The following is a 17,234-nucleotide window of genomic DNA, read 5'->3' as shown; positions in this document are numbered from 1 at the left end:
CTGTGGGCAGCTCCTTCATGACCCCCCCAGGGACAGGGCAGGATGCTGGGCTCTGCAGTGCCTGCCCTTTGCCAGGTGGGTTTAATTCTGGGACAACCTGCAGATTGGGTTCCTCCCTGCAGAGCAGGTCCCCATGCAGAATGTGGTGTCCTGTGTGGAGTGGGTCCCAGAGACCCCAGGACCCACAGTGAGGCAGCAAGTAGGTCTCTGTCACGGCAGCTTCTGCTCGGGGCTCTTTGGGGCTGTGTCTGTGGTCTGACAGTCTTCTTTTTCTTCTGTATTTGCAGCCAGAAAACCTGCAGAAGAACTGGCTCCGAGAGTTTTACCAGGTGAGAGGCGCCATGCCATCCGCTCCCCCAGAAGAACTGCTTCCGCCATAAGTGTTGAGTCTTCGTGGGAGCCACACTGGTCTGCGCAGCGTGCAGGCTTGGCTGTCCCGGTGCCCACTGGGATGGGTGTCGCATCCTGCCTCACCTAGCCCAGCTCCTCCTCAGAGGCCCCTTTCCGATCCCCTCCCTTTGGCCAGGATTCAGGGGACTGGGCGGGGTCTCCTCATTACTGGAGGGGAGGCTGTGGAAAGCTTGTGGGGACATTAGGGTGCCTTTCAGGGATCCTGGGGCTTCAACATGATGTGACCACACAGAGGGACTGCCGTGGGGTCGGGACAGAAAGTGTGGGTGACTCTGGGGGAGGTGCTGTCAGGATGGGGCCAGATTCAGCACTGTCTATTGAGCAGATGTTGACTGAGGCCCTGTCTGTGGGGAGCTCTGCTCTGGAGGCTGGGGTGTAGCTATGACGGGGACAGGAGGCTCTGCTCCTAGGGACACAGGTGATTGGCACAACCAAGGACTGCTCGGGTATTTCGGTGTCGATAAGGATGAGCAAGTATGCATACTGGACCTCCAGGTAGGGCGTTTGAGAGGCCACTCTGAGGAGGGCATGCATGAGCTGAGACCTAGTGGGTGGGAGGAGTGTCTAGCCCAGTGAGGGCAGCAGGGTGACTGGCCTGCTTGGAGGTGAGTGTGGCCACAGCCCAGAAGGCTGTCTCATGCAAGGTGCTGGCTGTGGGTTAGGGCCGCCTGAGCACAGCTGGGTGAGACTGGTCCGCTGCTGCTCCAGCTCCTGCAGTAAATGCTGGGCATCGCGGGGCCCATGTGCTGAGATATCCACCTCCCACAGCTGCTCAGGGCCCAGTGGCAGGGTGGTGGAGGCCCTGCTTCTGTTTTGGAGATGACAGTGGGGACCCAGAGGAAGAGGCTCAGGGCAGGCCTTGTCATCTCTCGCTGTCCATCAAGGTGTATCCCCTGGGTGTGTGGAGATGGAGTTCTTCCCTCACCCATCCGATGTATATTGTCTGCCAGGTATCATGTTGGTTGTTGGGGGATAGAAGGTGGATCCCGGGGGAACAGCTGAGGCCCAGGAGCAGGGGCATCAGGAAGGAATGTCCTTAGGGACGGGGCAGGTAAGAGGCAGCCTGAGGGAGGGTCTCCGGGAATGAGGGGGTGCTGGTTTCCCATCACCTGGGGGGTCCTGGCCCTTCCTTCCCCCTATTCTGCCCTGCCCAGGTGGACAACTGGCGTCAGGGACCCCTGGTCGAAACTGGGTGGGCAGACTGCACCTGTGACAGCCCCATCAGGAAGCTGTGCTGGGGAGGGCAGACACCCCTCTGGTCAAGCGCTCACCTCTGGATTACACAGACTTCATGTCCCATCTCTGTCCCTGGCCACGGGGTAAGAGTCCCTGGGCGTGGTCAGAGCCCTCCAGTCCAGCTCTCGGCTCCCTGGGTCTGTTAGTTTTGGCAAAAACATCTGCCATGTTGAGCTACAGTATTTGTTCCTTTGTCTGTCTGATTTTCAAAGGTGGGCCTTAGAAAGTTCGAGTGCAGCAGTCTGAGATTGTTAGGGCTCATCCAGGAAGGGTGAGTGGGTACTCACCTGGCTCTAGGCTGGGAGAGGTCCTGGCAGTGATGACCCCAAGGAAATGTGCAGGCAGCCTGTTTGGGTGTGGGGGCCTGTCCTCGGGGAGGGGCCCTGGAGGGTAGTCATGGGAATTGTGGGGAGTCTTGGCCGCCCTACACTGGGACTGTGCCCCATGGAGCCATCACGATTGGAACTTGCATTCTGTATGTGCTGCCCATTTATTTCTCTCTCCCAGTAGAGGTACAAATTCCACTCTGCCATGGGCTGTGTATGTTTGCCCCCCAAATTCCTCTGGTGAAGCCTGATCCCACAATGGAATGGTATTTGTGGGCCTTTGAAAGGTCATTAGGGTGAGATGAGGTCATGAGGGTGGGGCCCTATGATGGGTTTTGTGCCCTTGTAAGAGGAGGAAGAGACCACAGCTTGGGAGGTGCCAGGTGCTGGGGGGTCAGCAGTGAATGGGCCAGACACTCCCTGCCCTCAGGGGCATCCATGGCACTTCAGAGAGACATTCGGAAGCTCTCCAAGGTGGCCCAGGGGCAGCCTGGGAAGGAAATGATTCACCTAGGGGCTGGAGCTGCAGGTTCTTGGGGTGTTAGGAAGGCTCTTGAGGAGGCTGCCTGGAGACCTGCAGCTCGGGCACGGGCAGCCTTGGTGCCTCTGTCCATCAGTCTAACCTGTTCTTCAGACTGGGGGCCAGGTTGTGGTTAACCTTTCCCCGTGTCTAGGCGGTGAACTTGCCTCTGAGCTCTCGGGGGCAGGCACCTGTCTTGCTCGGAGCTGAATCCTGAACACCTAGGGGTGTGTCTGACACATCGTCTGTGCTTAGCGGTTCCTTGTTGAATAACACTCAGGAAATTACACAAGGCAGGAGGGTATAAATAACCCTCCCCACCCCCAGCCTGCCTCTGGTTTGATGTCCACACCCTCATGTCTAACCGTCCGTGTGGCTGGAGTTTGGCAACCTTCCTTCGCTGGTCAGAGATAAATGTATTTTTACAGCCTGTTCTTTTTCAGGGGCAAACTAGGAAACCTTTCTATGTAAATTAATATACGCTATTTTAATGTCTTCAGAGCATTTTATTACATGAATAGGTTATCATTTAAGTTAAAGTTATTTTACTACTGATGAACCTTAGGTTCAAGTTTATAATAATACTGTAGGTAAATTTTAAAATTGATACAATTTTGGCTTGCATACAAATATAAAATGAGCAAGTATTGAAGATTTTTAATTGAGTTAATATTTATTATTTAGGAGTGGGAGGACCAGTAAGATGTTCTAATTGGCTCAAATATTCTCCCATCCCCTGTGCTGAAATGGATTTGCTGAATAAATGTAAAACTGGATCATAATTATCGCACTCCCTGTCACTCTGCACCCCTGTGGTCCAGGGGTATTTGCGTAACCATTGGTTATTAGAATTCAAAGAATTGTAAAACAGCCAGAGGTAAGTCAAGGTAGAGACACCTAGTAGATGAACTAAACGGGACCCTGACATTTTTTGCCCATTTAAAATTCACAATTTTTCTGACAATTTTAAAAATACTGTGATGAGCAAACCAGCTTCCATCAACGTGGAGATAACCTACCCCCACCTTAAAGAAATTTAAACCAGAAAACGTCTGAAACAACGGTTTTCAAACATCAGGCAGGACAAGGCAGCAATGACTGAGAGAGGGTCTGGGGTCAGCTGCTTACAGCCAAGAGAGGATTTCCAAGCCAGTGTCCAGCAAGGTAAAAGTCACAGTTTTATTGTTCACATCCAGTCCATGATTTCCAGGCAGGCAAAGAAGCAGGAAAATACGACCCCAGAGCAGGATTCCGCCAGCAGTGTGGCTGGAGGGCTGTCACCTGTGTGACCTGCCTTCACTACACCCATTCTCTGTTTCACTGATTTCTCTATTTTTGCCTTTCTTCTGATTGCTTTGGGTTTAATTTGCTCTCCTGTATATCTGATTTCTGAAGGTAGAAGACAAAAATGGCCAGTTTCAGAAAGTTGACACTGGGCAGCATCAAAAATCCTGCAACATTAAAAAGGTAACAAGGGAAGTATCATGAACAACTTATGTCAATAAATTTGAAAACTAATGTGAAAGGAACAGATTTTTGGAAAAACAAAGTACCAAAGCTTAATCAAGAAGAAATAAATGTCTCGGTAGCCCTCTGTCTATTAAATTGAAATGTGGCCCAACTTTCCTGCAGAAAATTCTTCAGGACCAGATGGTTTTCCTGGCAAATTCTATCAAGCATTTAAGCGAGAAACAACAGTTGTACAGAAACTCTTAGAGAAGATTAAAACACAGTGATACTTAAGTCATCCCGTGGCATGCCACTACCCAACGTCAGAGGCGACAGAGACGCCATGTGATGAAAGCACAAATCACAATCCTCTGTGAAATAAAGGCAAAAATTCATAGAACTTTAACAGATGAAATATATAAAAGTGGATCTGTTGTATGTCAATAAGTATGTGATACACACACAAGCATGTAAACAACAATGTATTAAAAGTTATTGCATCATCACCAAGGAATGCCAGCCTGGCTTAACATTCACAAATTAATCAGTGGAATTCACATGCCAGCAGATTGAGGAAGAAAACACGTATCTCAATAAATGCAGAGAAGGCTTTTGACAGGATTCATAACCATTTCTGATAAAACTCCCAGCATTGAAGACTCGAAGGGAACTTCTCCACCCTGCAAGGAATCTATAGAAACCCCACAGCTGACGGCTCTCTCGGACGTGGAAGACGGAGTGGGAACAGGGCCCAGGTGCTGGGCTCACCTCCCCCCGTGGGGTGCTGGAGGTCGTTGCTTGTCCACAGGCGGGAAGGAAAGAAGACAGATTGGAAAGGCAGAGGGAAAGCTCTCTCTGTGGGCAGGAGACTGGACTGCTCTTTGGAAAGGCCTGAAGAGTCCACACAGACTTTACTCTGACGGATATCAGTGAATTTACTTAGTTTGCAATCTAGGAGGTCAATTTGAAAACATCTTTTTTTTTTATGTTAGCTATGAATAGTTGAATCTTAAGAAATAACATCTATAATATCACCATCCTACTTGCCTATAAACCTAATGAAATACACTAATATCTGTTCACTGAAAACTATGAAACACTGATGAAAGAAACAAGTGGAGATATGAAGAAATGGACAGACACCCTGTGCCTGGGTCGGGAGACTTGTGTCAGCGGGTTAGCTCCACTCACTGACCTGTGATCTGACGAGTTCCAGCTGGAACCTGCAGGGTGGCGGGGGGAACACTGCAGGATGCTTCTCGTGTTTATGGGGGCGGCAGCGGAGCAAGAATAAGCTGGATGGTTTTGAAAAAAGCCAGTAAACTTGAAGGATTCACACTTTCTGATTTCAGGACTTGCTGTAAATCGACTGGATTCAAGATAGTGAGCTTTTGACAGGACAGAAATGTGGGTCATGGAGCAGAAGTGGACCCACAGGTATGGCCAAGTCACTGGGGGAGGCAATTCAGTAGAGAAAGGACAGTCTTTTCAACCATCGGTGCTGGGACAATTAGACATCCATATGCAAAAAAATTTTTTTCTATGCTTTGCACAGTACACAATCATTAAAATGTTGACCTAAATGTTAAAATTATGAAAGTTCTAGGAGAAAACGCAGGACAGAAACCTTTGTGGCCTTACGTTAGGCAAAATATTGATGATAAATTAGAACTTACAATTAGGAACTTATGCTCAAATGAAAAGACAGCCTGGCCAGTGTTGCTCAGTGGTTGAGCATCAACCCATGCACCAAGAGGTCGCCGGTTCGATTCCCAGTCAGGGCACATGTCCTGATTGTAGGCTTGATCCTGGCAGGGGGGCGTGCAAGAGACAGCTGATCGATGTTGATGTTTCTCTCTCATTATTGATGTTTCTCTTCCCCTTCCTCTCTCTCTAAAAATCAATTTAAAAAGCATTTTTTTAAAAAGCATGAAAAGATATGGGGGTAGAAATGTGTGCAAATCACATGCTACAAAGGACTGGAATATAGAAAGAACTCTGAAAAGCCAATGACAGCCCGGCCGGGCGTGGCTCAGCGGTTGAGTGTCCACCTAGGATCCAGGCGATCAGGGCTCAATTCCCGGTCAGGGCACATGCCCGGGTTGCGGGCTTGATCAATGATTCTCTCATTATTGATGTTTCTATCTCTCTGTCTCCCTCTCCTTTCCTCTCTCTGAAATCAATAAAGATATATTTAAACAACAACAAAAAAAGCCAATGACAAAGCAAAGACCCAGTTTGAAAATGAGTAAAAGATTTGAACGACTCTCACCAAAGAAGATGCGCATTACTAAATAAGCACATGAAAAGATGCTCAACATCACTAGTCTTTGGAGAGATGTGAGGAAAACCACAGTGATATAGTACATATCTGTTATTAGAGTGGCTAAAATTAGCAAAACAAAATAGGAAAACCCTGAGGATATGTGGGAGAGGAACCCTCATACCCTGCCAGTGAGAATGCAAAATGGTGCCTCATTTCTGAAGTTCTGTGTACCCACCAGTGACCCTGAATCCCAACCCATGTGTTTACCCAGTTGACATGCAGATGTCTGTTTACACAGGGACCTGAAACAAATGTTTACAGCTGATTTATTTGTGAGCTCCTGTGAAAGAAGCCAGACTCAGGCCTGCATGCCCTGAGTCCATTTATCCAGCATGAGGGACTGCCACACTGCAGGGACAGGAGGGATGTGGTGCTGCAGGAGTGTGGGGTGTGGGGAGGAGATGAGAAGCAGGGTGCCAGGCGTTTGTTGCATGAAGTCACTGCTCTGTATTCTGGTGAGGCTCCCAGTCTTCCATGCAGCTCTTTCACATTCTGTCCCGGGCTGTGGCACATGGGGCTCAGGGCCCTGCTCCTTCCCAGCTCCCGCACTGCCATAGGGAGTCCCATCTCCAGGTGCTCCTTCTCACGTTTTTATTTTAAGCCTGGGCCTCTCCATTCTTTCCAGCCTCACCTGGACAGCTCCTGGGCTTTTCAGACTGAGCATCTCTGCCCTCTGCCCCCACAGTGCAGCCGGCCGCCAGCCCATCTGGATCCCACTGGACCCTCTCTCTGCCTCTCACCTCCCATCCACCTGTCGGTGCCTCTGTCCTCCCCTGGCTGGTGCAGTGGCTTCCTCCAGCCCCCTGCCTCCTTTCTGCCTCCTCTCCACCTGGCAGCCCCAACAGGACCAGGTCCCCGTGGGCCTTCAAGGTCCTGTGTGAACTCATAGTCTTGCACCCCATGGTCTGGACTTTTAATGATTTGGGGAAATAGCCTACAATGTAACATTCATTGTCATATTGAAGACAGTTGTGTTAAGCTCATGCGAATAGAAATACTTGGCTGCAGGATTCTAGGTGATCTGTGCGCTTGTTTTCCCTCCTGTCCCTCCCATCGTGGTTCCTCCTGCTGTGCAGGGAGGCCACTGCCAACTGCACCTGGTCTTCCTGCCCCATCAGAGCAGCTGTGGTATGGTCATGCTCAGCACCCCATTTTACAGATGAGAGCATTGAGGTTTGAAGAGGTTATGAGAGGCACCCAGGTAACACAGGAAGAAGGCAGCAAAGATGGTGAGATGGCCCCTTCAGTGACAGAAGGCAGGCTGTCTACTGCACGTGAGTGGAAAGAGCAGATCTGGACACCTGAGCAGAGGAGGACCTCAGCTGGACTAGTAGGCAGTGTGGGACCCCAGGATCCGAGAGGAGCGGAGAGCTTGGGGTCATGGCTCCAGGATGGCTGGGTTACAGAGCGCAGTGACAGTTCCTTTAGGAGTTCTCTTCAGCGGGGAGGGGAGAGATGGGGGACCGGGGGACAGGGGATGAGGGGGATGGGGGCGGGGTGATGAGAAGACAGTGTCTGACAGTGCCTGGGTGGGTACAGCTGAGGCCAGGGCAGGCCCTTTGGAATGGGGGGACTAGGGCTGGTGGGAGGAGTCTTGGTAAGGAAGAGACGGTCACTGGGGCCTGGGACTGTGGGGATGCCACTGTGATGGAGGCAGAGAGAGGGCAGGTTTATCTGGCCCCTGAGTGATCACAGGCCCCTGTGAACTTGAAATGGCCCAATAGACACGGCTGGATGGAAGTCTGCTTGGCGGACTGGCTTCAGGGAGGAGGTTCACAGAGGTGGTTCTGTGGCGTCTTGTGCTGTGACCTTGAGGCTGTGGTTACCACTGGCCCCTGCAGTCAGTATAAGGCTAGGTGAGCTCCTGAGACATGGCAGGATGCCCATGTGCTGCTGCTGCTACCTCAGAAGGGAAAGTGCTTTCCAGTTAAGATCCATTAGTTCACATAGAGCTTTGATGTCCCAGAGCCACAGGTTTGGTGAAGTGTCTATGCGCTCCACATTCCTGCCTCTGTAAAGACAGCCTCTTGTCCAGCTGTCCAGATCAGGGTGGCTGTCCTGCCCGTGGGCCTGGTGCTTGGCCTTTGCCCTCCAGCCCAGTCAGTGTGCACCCAGAAAAACCCAGCCCTACTTTGGAGTGGACGCTGGGCCCCACATCTTGAGCACGTGGGCAGGGAGATGCCTCACTGATGGGTGTCCACATGGCCTACTGGGGAGGTCACAGAAATGTTCAGTGTCCATGTGCACATAGCGAGGAGGCGTTCCACTGGCTGCTGCTATCTCAGTTGTTGGCCATGCAGGTGTAGACTCCAGGAGGACATTCGATCAGGGCCACACAGAATTGCACCCACACAGCACAGCCCTGGAAAGAGGGGCGGGCAGCCTGGGAGTCCTAGAGCCCCCACTGCCCCAGGTCGAGGGTGGGCAGATGATCTCAAGAGCAGGGTGTTTGCAGAGCACAGCGGGTAAATGGCAGTCATCTCTTCCTCTCAAGAAATTCCTTGTCCCTCTTCTGCTCCTTATCTTGGGTTTCAGGCTCCCACGGGGCTGTTTGGAGGATGTAACTCCTTTTTAGGTCACTCAGATACTCCTCTTTGGAGGGAGCCTAACAAGGCCTGGCTGTTTCTATTTTTAACGCTGACTCCTGGCCAGCGAGGGGCCGGTGGACTGGCTGCTGTGTGCTTCCTGGGAACCCAGAGCTGCCCTTGCTCGGCCACCTGCACAGCGTCAGGAACGGGGAAGCTGCTTTTTGTTTGGCTGGTTGCTGTGTGTGTGTTTTTAACTCCCTACACTCTTTCCTGCCAAAATTTGTAATTCACTCTTTTCCAAAATATTTTTCTTTAACCTTCCTATGAAAGAACCCATGTATTTTTATCAGTTGACTATTTTCCTCCTAAGTTAGAAGCAGCTCCTTTTTTTGTAGAATTTTGGCCACGAAAATGTGCAGCTTTGGGCAGTGATTTGCCTGTGGTCCCAGGTGAAGACACACACTGTCAGGCAGGATGTCAGCTGCAGAGCTGGGATGGGCGGAGGTGGCCTGCCTGGGGCCCGAGTTGAATTCTTGCTTTACTGAGATGCATTTCCCAGCTGAGGCAGGATTCCTGTCCGTCACCGTCCTTAAGATGTCCATGCCATCGAGCCTACAGGGATCTTGTGCAGGACCATCCAGGTTCCAGAGCCCCTTCCCAGCAGCTCTGTCCCAGCGATACCACAGCCCATCTCTCAGCAGGCAGGGTGGCGTGGACTCATACCACCAGTTGGGCTTTTTCTGTGTCCAGCCTGTGCCCAGTGACTGCAGGCTTGTCAGGAAGTGGACGTTCAGAGAGCCCTGGCCACCAGGCATGGGGTCCTGCCAGGAAGTGCCAGAGTAGGAATCCAAGCGTGCTTCCTGGAACGCCCTGCCCTGCAGAGTGACCTGGGCTGGCTCACGGGTGCTGGCGGATGTCAGGAACTAGGAGCCAGGTGTTCAATACAGCAGCATTAAAAACCTTATTCTACACACCTACAGCTGAGTAAATCATATTAAAACCAAAGGTAACGAGTGCCCGGCACTCATCACTTCCTAATGATTTTACTATGTTTTTCTGTTGGGATCCTGGCTATTTATGTCGTCTTAGCAGGGAGCTATAATGGTGTGTGGCTGAGCATCGCCCCCAACTCTGTGTTCAGTGACGTGACGCCAGGAGCTAGACATGGGCCTCGTGGGGCTGTTTGCACAGTGGAAACGGGTTTTGCCCCAGTGAACTGGCCATCAGACACTTACCAGCATACCATGCCTGTAAAGCAGGTTGAGCGGGTGCCGTCTCGCTGACCATTGAGGACACATATGTCCCCAGGGCAGTCATTCCTGGGATGTTCAGAAACCAGCCTAGGCTTCCTTTTTTAAGTAGGCTATTGCAACACAAGTCCCACCTGTTACTGGGGGACAGTCGGTAAGGGTGCCAATGGAGGGCATGTCTAGGATTGACAGCCCTGGGAGCCCTACTCCTGCTCCCCTCTACCTTACTTCCCGAGCCAGCAAGATTTATAGCATCATCAGGGAGGCTTAAGTTTTCCCCATGAAGTACCCACAGCTTCGCTCACTTGCAAAGACAGTATTTTTTACTGTTAGCAAAAATTTCCCATGGCATGACATGAAAATGATATTTTAATGAGTGATTTTTAATTTCTCATCTTGTGTGGTAGTTAAATCTCTTTGAAATGAAGTCTCTAAGTTGTGTGTCTCAGGCTGCCTTTGAGTGATGTGGTTACAGATGCCCAAGTGCTGGGGTTCTTACCATCTGATCAGGGCACCTGCCCTCCCAAGAGCTGGCAGGCAGAGTGGCTTTCCAACTGCTTCCAGACAGAGAGGGGCATTACGAAGAGACATTAAGTATTTCTTTCCTGCTTTCCTTCCATTAAGGAGCCAGGGAAGATAAAAGATTAATAGAAAATCACATTTCCCATCACAGGGAAGCGTCCAGTAGCATCCCGGCCCAGCTTGAGTTCTGATGGGCCCAACACTGCTCCCCCAAATGGTGGGATGGTGAGGGATCTTTTGGGATTCTGGTTCAACAATGAATATGTTCAGCAAACTTTTTATTATTACTGATTTCAAACATAGAGAATTTAGTATAGTGAACCCCGTACCCATTACCCCATTCAACATTTTCCAACTCACAGCCAGTTGTTTCATTTGTGCCTCCACCCACGCCTCCCACCCCGTAACTACTGAAAGCAGCAATGGGCCAGCGTCATTTACTACTCAGAACTCCAGTATGTCTTTCTAAAATAATTTTAAAAGCAACCCTCACAGTGTCATCATTACACCTAAGAAGAGTAACAGTCGCATCATATCATTAAATATCCAGTCAGCATTCATATCTTCCCAGTTGTCTCATAGTTATTTGTAGTTTGTATATTGAAATGAATCAGTATTTTGGTAGAAATTAACTTTTTCACCATTTATAGAGTATAAACTGAGGTACAGTAGACTTCACATATATAAAGTGTGCAGTTTGCTGAGTTCTGTGGTGCGTCTGCACCTGGGAAGCCGTCATGTCCATCGCCCTCACAGGTTTCTAGTGCCCGTCACTGCCTCCCTCCAGTTTCGTGCAGGGCAGCCACTGGCTTGCTTTCTGTCACACTGTCCGTCAGTTTGCATTGTCTAGAGTCCCATGTAAGTGGAGTCAGACAGCACACTCTTCCTGGTCTGGTCACCTCTCAGCTTGATTTTGGTTCCGTGTGGTCAGAAAACAGAGCCCTTGTGGTTCCCATCTTTCAAAGTCCTTTGGGGCTTGTTGATGACCCAGCGTAGGCCCTTTCTTGAAGAGAGGCCTTGGAAGAGCGTGTGCTCTATAGTTGTCTGGGCTTTAGATCAAGGTGTTGACTGTGTCGTTCTGTCTTGGCGGACTGTGTGTGTGTACACGTACACTGTGTTTCTGTACGTGTGTGCGTGTGTTTCTGTTTTCAGCCACACGCACATGTACAGTTGTGTCGTCTTCCTGATGAGCTGTCACGGTCATTATGAAATGTTCTTTTTGTCTTGGAGTCCTTCATCTCACTAACACGGTCACACCAGCCTTCCTCAGCCTCACGTGCGTGCTGCCTCTTCTTATCACTTTCCATCTGCCGTGTTTTCTGCTGAGGTCTGTCTCTGATAGGCAGCAGATGCTTCGGTCCTGTGTTCTACTTGCTGTCACTCCCTGCCTGTCACTGGAGTGTGTAGCCAGCATTGTCTGGTCTGGCAGAGCTTTCTTTGAAGGTGGGAATGTTGAGTTTCTGTGCTGTCCAGCACCGTAACCTCTGGCCACATGTGGCTGTTGACAACTTGAAATGTGACTAGTGCTGAATTTTAAACATCTTTAATTTTAGTTAATTTAAGTAGCCAAATAGGACCCGCGGCCGCCTTACTGCACAGTACAGCCCAGCCCACTGACACTGGAACCTGGGTCTACCATGTCATTGCTGCTGTCCTTTCATACCCTCTGCCTTTTGTTCCTTTGTTTCCCCATTCCTGTTTCCTTGTGGATTATTTCATTTTTTTTGCGTTCCATTTTAATTTTTCTTTTGGCTTTAAAAATATTTTAAGTGGTTGCTCTAGATTTGTGATCTATGGGTCTAAACGTTTTACCATCTACTTTCAGTTGACATTATACCGCTTTGTGTACAATGTAGAAATCTTGAAATCAAATAGGTTTCTATATGGCAAGTGTACGATGTCTGTGTACATTGAACACTCCAGTAGGCAGTATCAGGGATCAGCAAACTACCCCCACCCCAAGCAAAACCTGCCTGCTGCAGGTTTGGAATGAAGTTTTGTTGGTGCATGGCCACTCCCACTCCTGTAGCATCCTCTGTGACTGCTCACGTCCATGCTGGCAGGATGGAGCTGTTGCCGCAAAGATGTCATGGCTGCAAATCCTAAAATACTGGTCTGGCTCATGGAAAATGTTTGCCCAGCCTTGTTCGCACAGATTACTCATAAAGGGCTGATGGAGGTGGCATTTCCTAGGTTTTTGTGTGTCGATATTTTTCTATGGCTTTGATATTTGAAGGACACTTGGTGGAATAGGTAATCCTTGGCTCATGCTTTATTTCATTGAGGTTTTCATGAAAAGTTCTCCCATTGATTCCTTGATTTATATGTCGGTTTTGACAAGTCTAGTGCCATTCTATTTTTTATTTTATTTTAATGTTCTCTGATCGCTGTCCCTTTGGCCTTGAGGATTGTATCCTTGCCTTTGAAACCTCCCGGTCTGACTGGGATTGGGCTTCGAGTCGATCGTTCTGGGTTAATTTCCTCAGGTGTCCAGTGAGCCCTTTCACTGAGTAAGTTCAGTTTTTTCTATTTGGGAAGTTTTCTTGGATTATAGTTTTAAATACTAGTTCTGGTCCCTTTTTGGTTTAGCTCTAGAGACTGTGCCTACCTTCCGTTTTCGTGTCTTTTTCTCCCATTTTCGTTGCCTTCTTACTCGCTTCCTTGGTTTTTCTGGCTTCAGGGCCCGTTGTGAATTTCCCTCTGGCCCATTCCCCTTGAGCACGTAGTTTTTTCTTTTTCTAATTTTGCCTTTTTCTTTCACTTTTTTCCCTTGGGCTGATCAGCACACACCCCCCCCCCCCCGGTTTCTCTTTTAGTTTTGTGTTTCTGATTTTAGTTTTTCATATTCTCAGACACTTGTTTGAGTGCATTTAATTCCGTTTGCAACGTAGGCTTGTAATTCCGTTCTGCTTTGTGATTCTTTCTCTGGGTAGTGCCTTTTCCTTGGTTTATAAGTGTGAATTTTTTCTTACTTTTTGCAGCAGCTTTGTAGGGATTTGTTGAGCTTCCCTCCAGTTCATCTTAATGGCAATAGGGTGTTTTACGGGATTCCTGGTTTAACAGCACCCTCTTCTGTCCGTCCAGACACATCCAGGTAGCTAGGGGCCCAAGAGTACGGCTGTCTTGGCGGTGACGGGGTGATTTGACGGTCCTCCTCTGTCTTGTAGGTCCATTTCCCCCTTTCTGTCTTTGCTCCTCTGTCCCCAGTTGCCCACAGCTGCCTCTCCCCTGTCCAGTCTTGTTTCTTCCCCAGAGCACTGTCGCGCACAGCGCCCACACCCTGCAGTGTCTTCCTTGTGGACGTGCTGATGAGCCCGGGGCTTGCCCGTGTTTTCAGACCCCAGGCTTTCTGGCCACCCCTCCAAGTCAGCCTCAGGGCCTCCCCATCATCTCCCAGGTGCTGGTGTTGCAAGTCTGTGATGCTTCATAATGTGCTCTTACTACCGTTGAAATGCCTGCAGGGTCTTTGTGATCTCGTTAGTGGCCAGGGTGTTTCTCTTCTTGGTCTAGCCAGGTGTGACCAGTCATGGTCCCATCACAGAACCGCCTCTGGCCTGCTGGCCCTGCCCTGTGGACGTTTCCATCCTGCCACTGTCGCTCTTCATGTTTCCTTCTTTTCCTTCTCTGGGTTTATTTGCTGCTGTCTGTCTGGCGGCAGCTCTGGACAGGAATGGCAGGCCAGCTCTGCTGCAGGCTCTGGAGAGAGTGAGACTTCCCTGCTGGGTGTGGCACATGGGTGTGGCACCTCGCCTCCCTTTGGCCGCCTGGTGTCCCTGAGGCAGGTCCTTGCTGTGAGATCCCAGGGTGCTGACCCTGCTCCCCACATAGGAAGGTGCTGGCCCAGTAACACCCATGCTCTCCTGATGCTCAGCAGCCAGACACCATGCCCAAAGCTCCCGAAGGACCCCCAGCCCTCGGCCATGAGTCCAGGCCACTCACATCCATGGTGCCTCTGCCAGGCTCCTGGGCTCCCTCTCCCAGTTCCCAGGCTTCTTCCTCTCTCCTAACCATCCTCAGTGCCCTTCCTCAGGCCATCCTTCTGGGTTTCTGCTTCCTCTGTCCTTGGCTGTCCCTTCAGTGGTGTGGGGCCTTCTCAGCATGGTCTGGCCCTGGGTCCCTGTATCTGGGAGCCTGAGCTCCGAGGACTGGTGTTCAGGACAGGGCCATAGTCCATTCCGTGCCTGTGTTCAGTGGGACATGGAAACCTCCTGAGGGAACTTCGTCCATGCCCAGCCTTAGAAGAAACGTGAAGGGCAGTATCCTGCTTCCAATGGGCATCACGTACCAGCTTCCTCATGCAGCGTAAATACATTTTCTGGTCTGAATTTTCACCCTTTTTAAAGAACATACCTGTGTGGTGGATCATGTTTCTGTGTCACCACTGAGAACAAGGCAAGGTCTAATCATGCTCTGGGTGCTGGACAAGCCATATGGTCTGCCCCTGAGAGGGGTGGCTGCTGCCCTGGGAGCTCCTGACTACACTGCAGGTCACTTGTCCTGCTGCTCCTGACACCCCATTTGATGCTGCCCTCATGAGCACACACACGGCCTGGCGCCGCGTCCTCTGTCCCTGAGGCGGCTCTCCGGCCTGTCCTGGCTGAGTCCTGGGCAGTCACTTTCCATCAGGGACAGCATAGCCCTTGTTCCCAGGCAGCTTGTCTCCTCCCAGTGCTGGCATCCAGGCATTAGATGTGTGTCACCTTGTGCAGGGGGTCTGCCTCTGGATGGTGGCTGGGGAGGGGAAGGTAATTTTGGGAGTTTTGGTAAGTTCTTCAGAGTCAGGCTCTGCTATTCTGTGTCAGGAGGCACCCTGGAGGTTAGGGCTAGCAAGTGCCTTGTCCCCTCTGTGAGCATATACTGGTCAACACCTACTCAGGTGACCTGTGGATAACCCACCTGCCGAACTAGCCCTTGTGGGGAGTCACCCTGAGATGCACAGCATATCCACTCAGGTTGCCCCAACTGCCCAGTGTGGTTGGCTGCAGGGGGTCAGACGTGGGTTCATGCCATGACCCAGCGGTTGTCAGAACCCCCATTGCAGACATGGGGCCTTTTGTCCCACCATCCCCCTTCCTCACAGATGCATCGGTACCTGTGCAGCCCTGTGCCACCCCTGACAATGTTACAGAACAGGGAGAGTCCATCCACCTGGCACTGGCAGAACCGAACAGTAGACACTGAGGACTACAGAGGAGAAAGACTGGCCACTTTCTTATGAATTGCGCCATCCAGGAGAATGAGAAGCCAGTGCTCAAAGCCCAAAGTGTCTGGGCGTGTAGGTTACAGATGATACAGAGCAAAGTCACAGGACACGGGGGTCAGGGGTTGGGGTCATGCTGGGAGCTGATTGGTCGGAGGTGAGGTAAGGGTGATGAATCATCTCTTCAGGTCTTGAGGACAGCTCTGAGGTCTGCCCCAGTGACCCTCTGTCTGGTCTCATAGGAAAGTAGCCAGGGGGTGGTTCCACCTTAGGGCTCAGGAGCTGACACATAACTTAGGTCAAGATGTTACCTTTAGTTTTCAGAGGTTCGACTCTGTGACCATTAGTCAGGTCTGGGCTTCTGTCTTCTGCTGCCTTGGGGGTTGCTGATGATCTGGGGCAAAGACTAGGTCTCCGAGGGGTATGTATATATAGAAAGATGATTTCCAGAGCTAGGATTTAAAACTAAATTTAATGAAAGCCATAGGGACTCTCAGTTTCAACCACCCTGTCCTGTGCTTCCTCCCCAGGTCGTCCACACGCACAAGCCACACTTCATGGCCCTGCACTGCCAGGAGTTTGGGGGAAAGAACTATGAAGCCTCCATGTCGCACGTCGACAAGTTCGTCAAGTAAGTCTGGGGCCTGTGCCATGGCCCCTGCTTCCTTCCAGGGCAGGGTGTTGGGGGTGCTTTCTATGGAAATGTAGGCGCAGCCTCACCATGGTGAAGCCCTATGGGTGAGCCAGTTTTCCAAAGAGAAAATGTGTGGCCCAAGTGCGTGACAGCATGCCTCCTAGGAGAGGGGGACTGCAGGGTGACAGCGAGCCTCCTGAGGGAAACTCAGGATGACTGTGTGCCTCCTGGGAGGGGGTACCATAGGATGACAGTGATGCCTTCGGCTCAGAGACTTTAGACCACGAAGAGGGTCCCATATGTCCATGCTGGAGGTCACACCTTGTGTGGTCTGATGGCTGCCAGCCTGCTGCTGCTAAGGAAGGATGGACAGATGGACAGACAGGACTGGTTTTCATCTAGCAGCTCACAGCTGTATTTGTCACAGCAAGACAGGGACAGAGCCCGTCGTCTGTGGCAGGTGGAACTCCGTTGTTTGGGAGGAAGGAGCCAGAGGCTGCTATGCACTTGCACACGCATGCTATGTGGCTCCATAGAGGCCCACCACCCACACGTCTGCTTCCAGCTTCACGCAGCGCCCTGGGGCCCCTGCTTCCTCACAGGCGCTGTCTGTGAGTTCCCATGCCAAAAAGCAGTGTACCCATCCAGCTGCTGGTGCTGGCAGCTGCCGGAGCACCTTTCCTTTCTTCTCTTCTGCCTCTGGCCCGAGAGCCCTCCCTGCGTTCAGGCATCACTGTGTCCACCCTCCGTGTACCCTATAATGTGGCATTCTCTATTTTTAACCCCCCATCCTCAGACTCTGGGCATGGTGACTGCTTCCCCCAGAAGAGTA

The 17,234-nt window shown here is 50.8% G+C and overlaps 1 protein-coding gene across 2 annotated transcripts in view; it reads left to right on the top strand.

Annotated features, from left to right (window-relative positions):
- Positions 1-17,234, top strand: part of INPP5A (inositol polyphosphate-5-phosphatase A) — a 133,738-nt gene that overhangs the window by 32,346 nt on the left and 84,158 nt on the right. For both annotated transcript variants that reach the window (XM_016206368.2, XM_016206369.2), the window contains exons 2-3: positions 288-329; positions 16,299-16,399. In XM_016206368.2, the coding sequence (XP_016061854.1) occupies positions 288-329; positions 16,299-16,399 (143 nt within the window). The remainder of the gene's footprint in view (positions 1-287; positions 330-16,298; positions 16,400-17,234) is intronic.

The sequence above is a fragment of the Miniopterus natalensis genome, chromosome 14 (assembly GCF_054644295.1).
Source record: "Miniopterus natalensis isolate mMinNat1 chromosome 14, mMinNat1.hap1, whole genome shotgun sequence".
In the NCBI taxonomy this organism is placed as follows: Eukaryota; Metazoa; Chordata; class Mammalia; order Chiroptera; family Miniopteridae; genus Miniopterus; species Miniopterus natalensis.
The sequence above is the reverse complement of the archived record's forward strand: the minus strand, read 5'-3'. Positions and strand labels throughout refer to the sequence as shown.